This window comes from Bufo bufo, chromosome 4 (genome assembly GCF_905171765.1).
Source record: "Bufo bufo chromosome 4, aBufBuf1.1, whole genome shotgun sequence".
In the NCBI taxonomy this organism is placed as follows: Eukaryota; Metazoa; Chordata; class Amphibia; order Anura; family Bufonidae; genus Bufo; species Bufo bufo.
The window spans coordinates 611531651-611549710 of NC_053392.1; the positions used below are offsets into that span (position 1 = coordinate 611531651).

The 18060-nt window shown below is 45.4% G+C and overlaps 1 protein-coding gene across 1 annotated transcript in view; it reads left to right on the forward strand.

The window, feature by feature from the left end:
* The window catches only part of LOC120999654, a 75891-nt gene extending 60454 nt beyond the window's left edge, over positions 1 to 15437 (forward strand). Inside the window, exon 5 of the mRNA XM_040430645.1 lies at positions 12501 to 15437. Coding sequence (XP_040286579.1) covers positions 12501 to 12629 — 129 coding nt within the window. The 3' untranslated portion in view covers positions 12630 to 15437. The remainder of the gene's footprint in view (positions 1 to 12500) is intronic.
* The last annotated feature ends 2623 nt before the right edge of the window (positions 15438 to 18060 follow it).

An 18060-nucleotide genomic window follows, 5' to 3' on the forward strand; every position in this document is an offset into this window, starting at 1 on the left:
ATGGAGCATGACACGGGAATTCAGAGAGAAGTCATACAGCGCCATCTAGTGATAAAAGTTATGCTCCAGAGCTGCAGTCATAATTCTGCTAGTTGCAATTGGAAACAGTCAGCAAGTTCGTCGACAGACACTCCCCCCACCCTAAACAGTTAAGCTGCGCTCCTATAATCCACTATAATGATAAAATAGGATAACCGTACAGTATACAAGGGATGCAAATTACCAGACACTGAACAAGCAGGGAACATCAAGACATTTTGAAGTAAGGCCAAGACCCAATCTATGGGCCATTGAAATCAACGGTTGTATGTGGAACCTCGTGTTCCCTGCAAAAAATTAGCCTTAAATTTTTGGTTATCCCAAGGACAGCAGGGGGTCCCAGCTACGTCACCTTTTCCCTTCATCTTCTTGCTGAAAACCTTCAAAAATAGCTTGCCCCTGGGTTATGTGTTTACCCCCTCTCCACCATCACGGAACATTCTGAAATATAGGATTATCTGGATATTTCTATCCCATTTCCGTCGTCATTTAAAATCTCGTTATTATTTCCCAGTGTTGTTTTTTGTTCCTATTTATACCCTGACTATTCCAGCATGGAGCCTGGGCTGGAAATGTGGCCTGACACACCAGACACAGCTTGTATAACATTGAGTAAGAACACGGCCAGCACTGCTATTCTTGCATGCTTCTTATCTGGAAGTTGAGGGAACTGGTGCCAACTTTTTGCAAGGGTTTCCTGCTTCTTATCGCCCGTCTCTCTACTCAGCGGAGAGAAATATGCTCTCTCACTCCCTAGGACAACAGAGGCTTTGAGTCTCGAGCCAGGAACTTGTTTTGACATATTACATTTCTGTTCTAATACCCGCGGCTTTCTTCACTTTAATTTTAATTATAGCAAACAATAGAGACGTTCCTTGAAGAGCTGGAGGATCTGGATGAGGTTTCTCAGGACCCCAGGAAAGTCCATGCTCATAAGCAGTGAACCACAGAATTTGACCTTTCTGTTGACCCTGGTCCTTCTGTACTAGACTTGAGTTGGGTTCTTGTCCAACAAGGACATAGTAAAATTTTATTGACTTGGCACCAACTTCTCAGATGACATGGTTTTCTGTTTCTTGGAGAATATATTGTGTTTCTATAGATTTTTCAGGACCCCAGGAAAGTTCACGATCACAGGAAGTAACTTTCTTGTAGACATTGGTCCATCCATACTAGACTTGAGTTATGTTGAAGTCAACTAACAATGTAGTAAAATTGTATTGACATAGTGCCAAGTTCTTGGAGATTGGGGTGACTTGACTTTCTGTTTCTTGGTGAATATGGTACATTATGTTTCTAGGCGTATCTGGATGAGTTTTCTCAGAATTCCAGGAAAGTCCATTATCACAGGAAGTCACCATAATTTGACCTTCTTGTTAACCTTGGTTCTTCTGTACTAGACTTGAGTTGGGTTCATGTCCAACAAGTACATACTACAAAAAAGTACTGACTTGGCACCAACTGTTCAGAGTTGGGGATGACTTGACTTTCTGTTGTGTTTCTTTGTGTATCTGAATGAGGTTTCTCAGGATCCCAGGGAAAGTCCATGATCACAGAAGAAAAATCAACTGTACAATTTGACCTTATTTTAGACCTTGGTCCTTCCATACTAGACTTGATTTGGGTTCAAGTCAAATGAAGAGATCGTAAAACTGAATTGACATGGCGCCAACCTTTTCAGAAATAGGGGTTACCTAGCTTTCTGTTTCTTATGGCTATATAGGGTAAAGCTATGGGTTAGATGGATAGTCTCTCATTAGAATTTTGCATCTATACGATTGGGAGAACATGGAGGTCTATTAGTAAGACATCTGCCTGGTCCCGGTCATCTGAGTAAAGAGGATACCTACCATCTATTCATAGGTTATTTTTGACCACCTTAGGTAGTTGACTGACTTATTGAAAGACACCAGGTCCCTTCTGGTTTCTTGTAGGACAAGCCTCCAACCTTCTAAAGAACATCAGGTTATGGGACCACCAGAGGCTGCTGAAAAAATCAGATGGCAGTAGGTTTTACTTGCCAACAATTCTCAAGCTGTAGGTTGATTCTTGATTCCACTGTACTCAAGAAACCCAGTCCTGAGGAGCAATAGTCCCCTCCTTTGCCAACCATCTCATGGTTTCCAAAATGGAATAGACCACTAGTATGATTTCCTCTGACCACCCAAATATGTCCTCCATGTAGAAGAATGTCTTGTGGTTGAAACCCACCTGTGTTTTTATAGGTCAAGAGCAATCATGTTTACTGTAAGGTGGGACAGCTTCTACAACTTGCAGTGTATATCATACCTGTGTCTTTGTTACCGGCCGTTGACATCAGGGTCAACCAACAAATATAACCAAGCCAAGATGTGTAAGGATGGGAGGAGGCTGCTCACAATCCATTATTTTTGTTTTGCACACTCTACAATGGGTTATTGTGTGCCAAATGGTTTGTGCAATTCTCCATGACTCGGTAAACAGACCGTGATCTTAGGCAAACACTCAGAGAAAGGTGGATCTGTCTTGGCACGGTTCCTCTAAAAGATAAGTGTACCCTCAGGAATTTTGGCTTCCTGCAAGTGGGGTCATCCAGCGTATTAAGAGGTAATGAAGATGTTCGTGTAAGGTATGTCATAGATTATATTGAGCTGGTTTCTTCATTTCCACCGGGTGAAATCACTAAATTTCTTCTATAAAAAAAAAAAATAGGTGCCAACCAATGTGGCCACCCTAGAGTACCACTGGCAGTTGTTTATCACTACATAACAGTGCAGATTTAACAGTTGGGACTCCAGGGACACCTTGGCCTTGACAGTACGTGGTTTATTGGTTGTGGCTTGTTATGGGGCAGAGACTGTCGAAGTGTGTCTTGGGGTGAAGATTGCCAGAATATGCACTTTATTCTAAATATTGTCCTCACTATAAGGACCGTATAGAGGGAGAGGACTGCCTGCAAAAGTGAGCTCAGATGACATTTGCTGTTAAGGATAATCCTTGTTGGGGGTTATCAAGGCTTTTATAGACTCAAAGTTTTTGGTGATGGGGCCCATAATTTAGGCCTCAGAACAAACCCCATAATTCATATATTAATATTCAGACCCAGGTCCAAACCCCATAATTCAAACCAAACAAAAATCCCCATCATTCACACCCCTGACCAAATCCTATGATTCAGACCCCAGATCTTAACAATCAGACACCATTAGTCCGACCTCAGACCATGCCCCAGACCAAAACCCATAATTCAAACCCCAGAACAAACCTAGTAATTAAGACCTCAGACCATACCCCAGACAAAACTCCATAATTCAGATGCCAGAATAAACCCTATCATTCACACCCCTGACTGATCCAATTATTTAGACCTCAATAGTCCGACCTCAGACCATGCCACAGACCGAAACCTATAAACCACACCTCAAAACATAAATTCAGACCCCAGAACGAACCCCACAATTCAGATCTCAATATTCATTCCTCAGACTATACCCCAGACCAAACCCCAAAATCTTCATATTAAGCCCCCAGACTACAATATTTAGACCTCAGACCATACTCCAGGTCAGACCTCCATATCCAGACCCCACATACCAAAATTCAGACCCATTTGATTATTCATTTCTCCTCACTCCTGGCTTTTCTACTAGTCTCCAGACGTCATTTGCAGTGGCGCCTGGAGGCAAAAAGGAGCCTTCCTACAGAAGTAGTAAGGTAATGGCCTGCGTTTGGAGGACAGTGCCCTGGACCAGCATTGGCAGGGATTCTCCTATAAATATTTTCAGCTTTGGAGTTTTTAGCAATTATGTATCTACACGTCACCCCCTTCTTATTCAGCGCATTGTGCAATAGTCTGATGTATACTCGTTGTATTCTGGGACCTCAGCTGATGACCTCCTCAACCCTCCCCAGATATCCGGATAAAGGCAGTCACTGCACTACATCTCCATTACAGTTAGACTGAGTTCAGTAACCGCTGGTGACTCTTGCAGGATTACATAATGTGGTTGGAAGTTAGCTGATGTAAATGCTGTTCCTGAGCAGCGCTGATGAAGCTCTGGGCCCTCTCTATGGGTTGCCACCGGCCCAGGGGACGCAGTTGTTTACAATTATACTGAGCAGAATTTGGTATTTGTTTCCTGCCTGGAGACCGTATGGAGGAAAGCAGATGAGGGAGCGAAATCATAAGACGCCTTGTTTTTCTATCAAGTGGCTCTGAGAAAGTTAAGATAGTAAGTTAATGGTAGATAAGTTCAGGGCTACCAAGTATGATAGACTATGGTGGTCACAGCCATGGCTTGTGCAACGTCCACACGAGAACTGTCCATCAGGAGCTTCGGAGATAGAGACTTGTGGACTAAACTAAGATCTGAGTGCACAATGCCAAGAGGCAGCTGCACTGATGTAAAGCCAACACCTCTAGACTCTTGAGCAGCGCAGATGTGATTTCTGGAGGAATGAATCGCAGCCGGAGGTCTGGGTTTGGTGGACACTAGGAGGACGTCTCCTGTCTGAATGGTTGGGGGGATGGTTTTCATGGTTTAGGACCTTAGTCCCACTAAAGAGAACTTTGTGCCCATCGAATAAGGCCCCTTGCCAATGCTAAATGTACGCCCGGGTGAGCACAATTTTTCCCCCCACATATATTGTAGGATCAAGAGTCTCTTGATGATAAGATGAGCGGTCAGGATCCCCAGTGATCACCTGTGGGGAACTCGGCACCAGGTATTCAGTTCCCCTGCAGCGCCACCACAGGAGAAATAAAGAACTGCACATTGAAATCAGTGATCAGGCCTTTAATGCATGGTCCTGCTGGGTCCTCCAGAGAGGTCTTTGCAGCCACTCCATGGGAGATACCCTTAACAGGGTACTTGAAATAACCTAGCTATACATTTTATGTCACTGTCAATACTTTGCATTGTTCATCTGAGTTAAATATTCCTATACTCCAGTCACATCCAAAGCTGCATTCTCAGTTCTACCATCGTTATCCCCAAGGCTTACAGAAGATGTTGTTGTGCACGGTGGGATTTGTAGTGTATAAATGAGGTCCTGCCCAGGTAAAAGCTATTTTTCATTATTGTGGACCATAAAGATAAAATTAATATTCCAGTGCCGGTTATGACATTGACCTGATTAAGGGACGCAAAGCATTGACCTCAGGGAGGGAAGCAAACGGGCGTCGCAGGCAATTCCTCCAGCAGAACTGAGCAAAAGCCTTGGTTTCTCCAGAACGGACATGCAGGATTGTAGGAAAGCTGGGTGAAACCCTAGTAGGAGCTCCACTGGTGCAACATCACCCCCTATAGACTGGCGATGGTCATGCATGACCTCTATGGGCGATGCGTCCTTCCTGCCCATATTACAAGGTAGGTTCCCTGTTGCCCATTGGGATGTTATTTGCTTTGTTTTTCTGATCCATTGTGGAAGTTACATCACGCTAATACTCTAGTCACATCCAGAGCTGTACCCAGAGTCATGTCTTTAAATCTATTCATAGCCAAGGTCACCTTCTGAACATAATTTTAATGTCTAAATTTGAGGAACTTTGCAAACCCCTTGTTTCCCTAGCTTGTGCTGATTGTCCATTATACTCCAGTCCTGTCCAAAGCTGCATTTACCATTCTTTCTGCTGGCACCCTCCACACAACACCGCTAAGTTCCACAGTGCACTGCAGCTAGCGTATTATCGGAGAATGGGTTGGCTTTCTGCCCTCTCTTGTGGAAGGGGAAGATTTTTCCCGGGCCCTTTTGCAGCTGCCTATTATGCCTTCTGTTACCTACACCCCTGGAAGGTCTCTCTGAATGCTCTACAGACACTGAACCAGCAGGGGGCAGCGGAGAGATATGAGATTCAGCAACAATGTGAATGGAGCTTTGGATGTGATTGGAGTAGATGACTAGTTGTAAGGTTTTTGCTGAGTGATTTGTCAATATAAGCAGCTTAGATCTGGGTCCAGTAAGAAGGCGCAAGGAATTGGGTCAACAAAGGGGGCTGGCTGAAGAAGAAAGGTGCGGGGGTGGGGGGGGGGGGTTAAGTGTCCCCCAGTGTGCTTGGAACCCCAAGTCATTGATCTGCATCCAAGTCATAGCTCTGCTGCGTCCTGCGCCGTATCCAGGCTACGAGCGGCGATCCTCCGTACAAATTGCCTGCCATTTATCCCTGTTTTGTTTTTGAAGTCGAGGCCATAGACTGAGTTGGCAGCGCAACAATAGGAGCTCCGATCTCGAGGAGGCCGCCAGTGCCAGAAGCGTCCGTCTTTGAAGTTTAAGCACAAACCGGTCATTTAAGGCAGCGCGGCATCCTGGGTAACGACCTCAGACCGCGCATCTCCTTTTAATTGCAGTGATAAAACGTAGCCGAGCGCTGAATGGACGTTCTTCTCCAACACTCCCAGCAATATGTGCCAGACTCATTGTAACCTAGGACCCCACTGCGAAATGCGCTGGAATAACACTCACCTACCATACATAGTGTGCATGGCAATGGCGGTATAAGAGGTGCAGAAGGGGTAAATGCATCCAGGACATGAGGGGCAAGGGCGTGCAAACCGCAGAGGCAGATCATGTGCTTGCTCTGGGGCCCAGGGCTGCTTAGTCCTAACCCCTTTGCTCAGTGCAGAAATACCCTCTCCAGAGACTGGTTAGCAAATACAGGGGTGGGAAATTTATCCAAGGTGGGGCAATAAAGATCAAGCCCTGTCCTGGGTGCAAGACTCCACCACAATACTGGGGAAGCTTATTTAATACCACGGGGCCCCTACTTCCAAATGGGCAGTGCAGACGTGTGGTGATCAATCCCAATCCAGAAGTGAGCACTACAGAGTTGTGGTGGTGAATCCTAATACGGGGGTGGGCGGTGCGGAGATCAATCCTAATCTAGGGGTGTGGTGGTCAATACTAATGTGGGAGTGGCAGTGCGGAGGTTTGGAGGTCAATCCTAATCCAGAAGTGAGCAGTGTGGAGGTCACCACGAATACAGGAGTGGGCAGTGTGGAGGTCAATACGAATACAGGAGTGGGCAGTGTGGAGGTCAATCCTAATCCAAGGTTTGGCAGTGCAGAGGTGTGGTGGCGAATCCATTCCGGGGGTGGGCAGTGCAGAGGTGCGGCGATCAATACTAATCCAGGAGTGGGCAGTGTGGAGGTCAATACTTATCCGGGAGTAGATCGTGTGGACGTCAATCCTAATCGGGGATGGGTAGTGCAGAGTTGCCTTGGTCAATATTAATTAATCATATTCAGGGGTTGACAGTGCAGAGGGGTAGTGGTGAATCCTAATCAGGACGAGCAGTGGTCAATTGTAATCCGGGGGGGGGGGTCAGTGCAGTAGTCAAACTTAATCTGGAGAAGGGGGGGATGCTAATCTGGGGAAGGGGTGGGGGGAGGGTCAGTGCAGTGGTGTGATGGTGAATCCCTATCCTGGGATGCAATATCTATACTGGGACCCCTCACCCTACCCTTGATGTGCAATGAATTTACATATCAATGATTTGCAATGTCCAGCTTTCCAGAAACTACAACTCCCAGCCTGCACACTGCTTGTCTGGCATGCCAGAGAGCCACAGGTTGCAGCCCCTAGGTGTACAAGGTTACAAGTCATTCAATGTGATTTTTTCAGCGGGCCTGGCCACAGACTTTGGCATGGCTTTAAAGGGTCCTGGGTGAGCTAATTGGAAAACTGCAGCTCTGGATGTGACTGGAGCACAATGCACCAGCATTAAAGGATAATCGATGTATTAGCCGATATGTGTGTTTAGGTCTAGGGGCTGTAACATTCCTCCGGGGTCATCCTCACTTTTGAAAACTGTTTCCCTGCCAAACCCTTCATAGCTGCAGCTTTGTCCTGGACGTTTCTTCTGTTGAGGAGGATCCAGGCCTCGGCTGCACTTGGTACAAATCTTTATAGTCTTCACTGTGCTCTGTTACTTGGTAACTGTGTGCCAGGCATTCCAGGGTGGTATTCTGCCCACATGCTGGCATCACGCTGGGCTCTCTGCAGGCTCCAGGCTTGGTGCATAATCTTCGAGAAGATACCTGGTTGGACCGAAAAACTCGATTTGCTAATCAATTTTAGGTCATGGCTGCATTGTAACGATATGAGGCAGTGTCTACCTCAAGTCCCGGCAGAACGGGGCCCGCTGTCTCATGAGAGAATAGTACCACATTTAGGGGTTGATGGGCGCTCTTCGTTGGTCATGTGCATGGCTGGCTCCAGGTCTAAGTGGGCCTTTGGGTGACACAATCTCAGTGGTGCCCCCGTCTATCCAAACTTTAGCCTGCCAAGCATAAAGCACTATTTTCCAGTAGGCCCGTGTTTCACCCTAGCCCTAAATATGTGCCATGTCACGCCTTATGCAAGAACAAACCTAGAATGGGAGCACAACCGATCCAATACTGCAGTGTCGCATAGCAAGAAATGGAGTTCAGATGCATGTGTTTTCTGCTGCAGATGCGATCCGGTTACGTATAGTCCAATTTCCACTTCAGGTGGCCAGACCCCTCATGTATAGATAGGTAGCAGGAACAACTGACCCTGACACACCCTATGATATGGGAAGGGGCTAATAATACCCTATCTATCTATACAGAGCACTCGCCCTGGAAGGGGCAACCCCGTCCGGATACCTGTCCCTAGACCGGGCGATATCCCTATTGAACCCTATAAATAATTTCAGACGTGCCACGTTTCGTTTTGATAACTCGTCAGGTAAAAAAAACACCTAGGGTATCTTAAAAGTATCGAAAATATATACAAGGATCAAGCCATTCAGGCCTGGACCCCTAGAGAGATGTATACAAAAGGTGGGGAACTCCCATCTGGGTCAGCGGACCTAAAGTATAGGGAGAAAAAAACAAAACAAAGGGGAATACGTCCCTCATCTGATCAACTCCTACCAGTGGGTAGGAAGGCTATCTGGCAATCCGCCATATGCGGCGGGCGGTGTGGCTCTTTAAAGGTCGCGCCAGAAACGTCTCTCCCGAAGCTCCAACCCGATCACATGAGTGGGCCAAGGCGACCCACGTGATGCGTTGCATGGGATGCCGCGCGGTGTCGCATGGAACGCAACATTGGGTCACGTGGGGCAGAGCCGGAATGAAGAGAGGGGGGCGGACAGAATGCCTAGCAACCAGGACACCACATGAGACATGGGACGCCGCGGTTGAGGCGAATAGACGTATAATTGTAATACGCCATGTGCTAATAATGTTGGACCTCAGGTGAGGTCATGACGGGAGTAAACAAACCACATTCAAATACTGATAGGGACAGAAGATATCAAAGCTGAATATTTATCGAAAGAGTGTAGAATCAAAAAAAATATAAAATTTGAATTAAAAAATAATAATGAATAATAGTTACAAAGTAAGTATAAAGGGAAAAAAAGGTGAATGGGGAAGAAAAAAAAAAAGGATAATTAATAAAGAAATACATTATATAGCACCCTACTAGTCTATTCAAATAGGGGCACAGTTGAGAAACAGAGGGGCATCATATGAAACAACCAAAATTGAGTTGTTCATTGAGTCCCCGAGGGGCCATAGTTTTAAGATAGTGAATCCAACGAGCCTCTCTCTGGAGGATAACTTTATCCCAATTACCCACCCACATGGTGGTTGAACTTTGTCAATGCCCATGAAAGAAACACAAGCCCTGCCATTGTGAAAACCATGTATGTGTTTAGCAATGGGGGTATCTTTCATGTTTGCAATGTCATTGAGATGTTCACCCACTCGTCTACGAAATTCACGGATAGTTTTGCCGATATATTCCTTCCCACATTCACGTAAAAAACGATGGATCACTCCACGTGTTTTGCAATTAATATAGTCATGTATAACATGTTGTCTTCCAGTTACATTACTTGTGAAAGTTTTGCCAACCTGGATATGTTTACATGCTATACAACCACCACATCTATAGCAACCCTTGGTTCTCGTCTAAAGCCAAGAGCTGCCAGAAGATGTTGGTGGTGCAAACTCAGTCTTGTAGACTTCTTCCACGGCGATAGGTGAGGATAATCACCCACCACCCCAGAAGGGGCACTTGGGGAAGGTGCAGTTTGGCACCAAACCCTACCCCGATTTCCCCCCCCCCCCATCCCTGCCTGCTTGGGCTTCCTCTGTGGTAGGTGCGCCAAACGATAGGACATAAATCATTGTGCTCTCATGGAGGACAGGGTCTGGACAAATGTGAAAACCTCTTCGAGGACTCTGTGTCCCCCCAGAGGTATTCCCTTCCTTTTACAATAAATCTCAGCTTCCTTCTACGATATAATACAAGCAAAGTATCGTTTATATGGTTTATCACCGTTACTTCCAAGAACAGATTGAAAAACCTTTCAGTGGCGTGAATGAACGCACTTGGCTCTGCAGCCGCGATATTGGACAAGCTCGACAGAGACCTGAGCCAAGTGTTTATTTATAGGGTGTTCGTTTTTTTTTCTAGGAACTTTCAGTATATTATTAAAAACAGGAATGGATCGAAAGATAAGGTCACAGCATCGCAATGGAATATTGTACGCGTAGAACAGGGCCCCCTTTTATGTGACTTTTTAGGGCCCTGCTGGATGGGGCCTATATATACTGTGTAGGGAATAATTATATAGGCAAAACCCTTTAGAGACCCAATGGGTATTTATTTGGCAGGGTGGAAGGACTAATAGAAGATAAGTCCTAAGCTAAAGCAAACATGCCAACTCCCCTAGTTTTACCAAATGTAACCCTCACCCAGTGATTATATAGTTTAAACCCAGCTGCCCTGGAAGGTGGTGCGGCCAGCATTTATTGAATAGATAGCAGCCTGTATTCAGGTCCAGGCACCAGTGCACTAGTTCCTGACATCATATGGACGATATTCGGACCCAGTGCAGAAGCACAATGAGCGTAGCCAGGGCAAAGAAGGTTGGGGGTTTTGGGTCAGAAAATATTAAGGGTGGGGTTTAAATATGTCTAGGAGGTTTGGTCTGGGGTCTGAAAACATTTAGCTGTCTGGCATGGGGTCTAAATATGTCTACATGGTTTGATATGGAGTCAGTTACATGTGTGGTCTGAAATTAATTTAGTGGTCTGGTCTGGTGTCTAAGTTAACTATATTTAGGTGGGTTGGTCTGGGGTCTGAAATTTTTTAGCAGCCTGGTCTGAGGTTCCAAATATGTCTATGTGGGTTGGTCTGGGGTCTGAAAATATTTAGCCAGTCTCATCTGGGGACTAAAATCAACTTAGCAGATCTGGTCTGGGGTCTAAAGATGTCTAGGAGGAATGTATGGTCTGAGGTCGGGCAGTATTAAGCCAGTTTCATCTGGGGTCTGAGGTCTGATATCAATTTAGTGGTCTGATCTGGGGTCTAAAATTAATTTCTGGGTCTTGTCTGAGGATTGTTATTAATATAGGAGGTTGGAATCGGTTTTAAACACGCCTTTTTATATAAGCCACACCCTTCAAAAAGGCCGCTCCAATTTTGGTTGCGAACCGTTGCTTGAGGATTAACCTTTGAAGGGTATTTCCAGGTCGAAATCTCTACTGAAGTAGTGAACTAGAAATCCTTCTATAAAGTTTGTTCTACTCGAATATCGCACATATTTGATTTCTGAGAAGTCATGCAGATTTGTTAGGGGTTCATGAGCTGGAATCACTGTCCCAAAATGAAGGGACACGGCTCCTTGAAGAGATTTTCTAGTTGCGATCTCCCTTGGGATATAGCGGTCAAAGTAAGTCTTAGTGGTGGTGATGCTGAGAATTTTGGTAAGGCTCCATATATGTGATCGGATCTTAAAATCTTTAATACTATGCTCGCCACAGATCATCATTGATTTTAATGACTGTTTAATGTCGGTGTGTAGCTCTAAGGCCCCTTTCACACGGGCGAGTATTCCGCGCGGATGCGATGCGTGAGGTGAACGCATTGCACCCGCACTGAATACCGACCCATTCATTTCTATGGGGCTGTTCACATGGGCGGTGATTTTCACGCATCACTTGTGCGTTGCGTGAAAATCTCAGCATGCTCTATATTCTGCGTTTTTCACGCAACGCAGGCCCCATAGAAGTGAATGGGGTTGCGTGAAAATCGCAATGAATGGGTGCGGGTGCAATGCGTTCAACTCACGCATCGCATCTGCGGAATACTCGCCCGTGTGAAAGGGGTCTAAAGGGTTCAGAGGTAGCAGTGACAACCAGGCTGTGGAGTCGGAAGAAGCTCAAGGGTCTTCCGGCCACATAAGAAGACACCGGTTTTAGAATTGGCACATGGTAGTTCCGGTTGGAGGGGTTTGGTAGAAATTTTACATTGAGATTCTGGATCTTCAGATTACACCTATAGATGTATCCAAGATTCCAAGTGGCAGAAGCCTAGAGGTCTACGAGTGCTCTACAGAGTTTGGGGAATTCGTGGAGACATTAGGCTCCAATTGGTCTTCTTCGAAGAAAATTTTCTGTACCAGCAGTATTTTCTTTAATCTTCTGTTTCTGCTTTATTTTCAGAGTATCAATGGTGGCCGACAACCTCCACATTTCGTCTACGACCCGGCAATATTTGCGTTCCGTTCCCTTAGCACCGTAAAGCCTATCAGCCCAATAGTTGCTGTTGAAGAACCGTCATGTGCCTATTAACAAGAACACTCCAGAAGACAATAATCTCAGGATACTCACTCGTAGACCAGCCTTCTGCAGCACAACCTGTTACTAAACAAAGCAATATATACAGTATATATTTTCATATTCAAGAGATTCTGCTCCTAGTCTTGTACCAGCACGATCATTGCATCAGTTACAGTAGGACTACAGTGGCTTTCGCGAGGAGGAAGGAAAAAATGTTGGATGTCTACAGCTAAGTGGTGGCACTTGGAAGGAGAAGCTTTATATCTTGAGTAGTGTAGGACCCATGTAGTCGTATTATTCTTGGACTACCATATAAAGAGGGTGAAGACATTGGTGACTAAGGACCAGAAGAGAGGTAGAGAAGGAAAAAAATGAGTTGCCGTCCATCGTCTCGGCAGTGTCGATGCCTGTATGTGTGTCAGCCGGGTGTATGAAAGATGATGATGTGTTTTGTTCCGTAGGACTTTGCTTCATGGTTGTTCTTGTTGCAGGACATCTCTGTAGGCCATGAACGAAGATGGTTGACATGAGCGTTATGACTTGTCTGGCCTGGTTATATAATAAAGAGACTATATGTCTTCTCTTTCCGGATAATGCAATATTGTCTATGGAATCAAAAACTCTTTGGCCAGATCGTAACCTAAGGAAACATTCTTTGAGAAGACCAGAGAAACCATTCCTTATTGTAAAAGCAGGCGAGATAACTCTATGTGATTGACAGCCTAAGCTACACAGGAAATTTTTAATCACTTGGAAATGCTACCAAAATTTTTGCTCATTGGTTGGTTGTTCCCAAATAGTAACTTTTTGCTTATTTTATCCAATTGACCTCAATAGTGAAGATCACAACAGTAAAGGGGATTTCAGGAATTTGATATTGATGGGCCTCCGGATAGGTCACCAATATCAGATCAGTGGGGGTCCGACACCCCACACCTCCAACTATCAGCAGATCTATACAGTGCATGGAATTGAAAGCAGAAGGCTCCGCCCACTGTGTACTGGTCGTGCCAGGGTACTTCAGCTCCGCTACCATTCAAGTGAATGGGAGCTGAGCTGCAGTACGTCAGCAGGGTCAGACTGTGCCTTCATGGGGCCACCAGAGGAAATTCTTATTGGGGCCCAACCCCCATATCATCTATAAAGTCTCCTTCTGATTTAGTTTTGATTCAAATAAATTTATCTGAGTGGTAAGTTAGTATCTCCAAATATTTTTTTAATTCCTGTACCCTTTTGGAGCCCACTATGATATCAGAGCCTGGGCCCACCGGAGGATCCTCTGGCTGGCCAGTCCAAAACTGTATATTGGAACTGGAACCTACACAGTGGATGGAGCCCTCTGTCTGCTCCATAGTTTCCGGCATTAGTGGCTCCCCAAAACAGCTCATCATGAGGGTTTTATGAGTCACCCCCATGGATCTGATATTTATAGTGTCTGAGGGCAGGTCATCAATATCTAAGTCCTTGAAAACTCTTTTAACCCCTGTGCAGAATTCCATAGAAGCCGTTCCTGCTACTGCATCTTTTTGCAATTTTTTTTATTATTTTTTTTGTTGCATTTTTCTGATGTGGCAGCACCATAAAGTCTGAATGTGATAAAAAAAAAAAAAAAAACTAAAAATCTCCTGGTAGCTCGGTCCAGTCTATGGGGATTTGCAGGACGATGCATTAGTGCTATTAATTGACATAAGTTTGGTTAAGAAGAAGACTCCTCCAGCCGTCCTCAGAGGTGCAATAACCAGTATACCGCCTGATATCCGTCCATCCTTGTGGATTATTATGGCTTATTCAGCAATTTTTTTCTATATCCAGTCCCCAGGTCTCTCAAGTGAGGAGTGTCCTCTACACCTACATTGCGTTGGTTACATTATGTCTTATGCTCTAGCTACATCCAAAGCTGCATCTCCTCAAATTGCATTGTGGGTGATGGATTATTGGACTGTGGCACCTGGTGTGTACGCAGTGCATCTTCCACAAGGAAGCATCAATGAACCTGCAAAGGGAAACATTCAAATCTGAAATTCTGCAGAACGCAGCAGAATTCTGAATGCAGCTCTGGCTGTGAGAGGAGCATAAGCCATTATATGAAAGCATTACAAGATATGTGAGGAATTTTTTTTTTTGTAAGATAACCCCTGAATGTGCTTTATGTTTGCTTCTGATCGGCTTCTCTGTTCCGAGCTACAAAGTGCATTGGTCGTTGAGGATACGGTTGGGGGCTTGTAGTCCTCAGGCTTCACTCACCATAGCCCTGCCGGATCAGCCCCATAAATGGGTCATTTGCTTGGCTGAAAATGCATGTTGTTTCAATAAGGGGCTTTATGGCAGCGCTGATGCCGCTTATCTCAGAGGAAGCAATAGGTTCAGTCAGGTCGAAATTCAATCCAAAATATGTCCAGTCCTCGCATCCCAGGTGATGGGACCGTCAGGAAGTCTACAAAGGTACCGGTACCTTGGTATAAATCCATGAGAATACGAGGACGACCCAATTTGCCAAATGTTCACGTCCCTGAAGCTGCAGGATTTCTCCTTCTTCCCCCTCAGTGGTGTCTTCCTGCAGGAAACGGAATTGCTGAATAAGCCGTAAGATTTCCCGGTGATATCTGGTGGGCGGTTGCGTAATCTTCTCCGTGGTCGGTGGACGATTGGTGACACACACTTTCATAATCGTGAAATTATTTTTGTACACATATTTTTGTAAGACAGGTGTGTCGGTGTTTGTACTTATAAGAGCTTTTCTAGCGTTACATCAGCTACTAAAACCATAGGTAACCACTTCTTCTGTCCGAAAGGCTTCAATAAAATGCAACGACAACTCCTCCTGAGGCTCACCATGTCTTGCTTTTCTTGCCTCCATTTACAGCTTTGTTGCCCCCAGCAACCAATCACAGCGCAGCTTTCCTTTTTTCACAGCACAGTATAAAATGAAAGCTGTGCTATGATTGGTCGCCATGGACAGATTCATAAATGTCTCCATATCCAGGGATCTCAAGTCTCCCGGAGGTTCAGGGAGTCTCCCGCTATTAGATAGCGGCTCCCTGACGCCTGCATGTGAGACAATATATCCCGGAAAGGTTTACTGATAGCAGAGCAGAGAGAAGAGAAGTGACAGGACACAGAGTTTAGATTACAGGTTGAATTAACCCTTTAGGGTCAAATTGGCTTCTCAAGGAGATATATATGTTAAAGGCATCCCTCCTTCTGTCTCATTCAGTAGCTATAGAACTATTGGGAGAGATGTTTTTTTTTAAATACATTTACACATTTAACCCTCCATTTTAATTCAATTATTTACCCCAGTGTTAAATTCACCCCCCCTGGATGCTTGTTTTTTTCCAGTGGGGTAGATAATTACACACAGGGTTTTAAAGAATAAACTTCCTGACTCAGACCAAGAGCCGACTCAGCGAGTCAGCAAGTGAATGGAAGCATCCGCGCATGCGCATTGCGCAACCTAAGCTTCGGTTCACTTGCTTCTTGTCAGCTCAGCGAATGAACCGATTCTCTAGTTTACTCGCAGTAAACCTTTCCGGCAACCTGTAGCAGTGTCCCCTTCTCGGCGCGTGCGCACAGTGCAAGAAGAAGCCAATGCCAGCAGTCCGCAATGGCGCATCACGCTGAGCCTGTGCGCATGTGCGGGATCTCAAAGCAGGAGGAGGGGGAGGGAGGGAGAGGCGGCACTGAGGAGTAGAAGGCGGCGCTGGGCACGAACGGCGATGCGTGCGTCTGGGCACCATGCATCCACAGACCTCCCCTGCTTGGGCACCATAATTCAATGATTGACAGGTTAGTAAAACCTGTTTTTCCGCAGAATAAAGCCACAAATAGCTTTTATAAGGCCACCTTAGAAATCAGAATGCTGCCCTGGACATGATGTTTAGCTCACAGGGTTTATAGGTGGTGACAGAATCCCTTTAATCATGTACATATATATAATAATTTGGGGCAGTCCTCCACACCATAGAGCAAAGTGTGCAGATACTGCATATGTCTGGAAAATGTTATAAAAAGTTTAGTGAAAGAAAACCTCCCTGAAATGAGAAGTGCACCTCCCTGAAATGAGTTTTTACAGGTTGGGATGTCCGCCATATCTCCTAGAAGCCCCCATCACAATATGGCCAGCTCTTCTGATTCCTTGTGTGGTCGTCTTCTTCCTGGGACCTAAAACAAGCCCGTGTATCATGGAAGGGGCAGTCTCTTGTCGAGAAGATAGAACTTCCTGTGACCAACCCAAACAGTGGTCATCCAGAAAGGAAGTCAAGTGGTTGCCGAGCAACCTGAATAAACTTAAAGGGGTTATGCCATGATTGATGTAAAAAATTGCAATCAGACATCATATAGTACACGACAATATCTAGAACCAGCCCTGTACCTCACATGGGACCACAGATCTCCACATTCACTGCTCCACTAGATTACCTTCATCCTGGCAGTTCAGGGCGTGTCCTCTCTACTGCAGCTCTCTCTGCCACAGCTCCGGCACTCCAGCTGTTGAGAAACTACAACTCCCAGAATCATCTTTTCACTTCTATGGGAGTTACATATATAGCCGAGTATATGTGCATGCTGGGAGTTGTAGTTTCACAGCAGCAGGAGTGCCGGAGGTTGTTGATCCGTGTTCTAATAGAACATATGGCTGGTGACAGTTGAAGATTTAAACTTAGCGTGTGCGACCACCTCAGTGAGACGGGCAAAAAAAAAAGAAGGGAAAATACAAACAGCAGGTGGCGCTATACAGATAGATGTCAGTGAATAGCTCAGTGGCTATACTACATTTTTTTCACATGCAATTACAACAGTATTCGGATCCAGGTGCTGGTTTGAAAATGGTAGAATATATATTTTTTCTTACACAACCCCTTTAATGGGAGAGATTTATCAAAACTGGTGTAACAGAAAGCAGGCTTAGTTGCCTATAGCGTCCAATCAGATTCCACCTTTCATTTTCCAAAGGAGCTGTGAAAAATGAAAGGTGAAATCTGATTGGTTGCTATAGGCAACTAAGCCAGTTCTACTTTACACCAGTTTTGATAAATACCCCCCAATAAGTATACAATGTACAGTGGGGCAGATATTAAAATTCCCTTTAAGGGCTGATTCACAAGACCGTGCTTGGTCCCTGTGTAGGCCGCATCTCCTGGTCCGACTGTGGCTCTCTGACCCCAACCAGAGCCCAGTATAATATAGCCATGATCAGATAGGATCGACCATGATACAGTCTGTTGTGCCCCTGGTTTCACTCCTGACGGATTTCCAGGCTCTAAATGTAAACCATATTTGCCACCGATCCCAGAACAGTAAAAGGAGAGACCCTCCGGACCCCCGAAGCAGTGGACATATCTGCGGGGCCCAGCAGGAGGGGCTGCTTTCTCCCCTGAAAGCCCGCCATGTACTGTAACCTAATGTGGTGCTGGGATTAGAGATGAGCGAATTTCCGCTTATG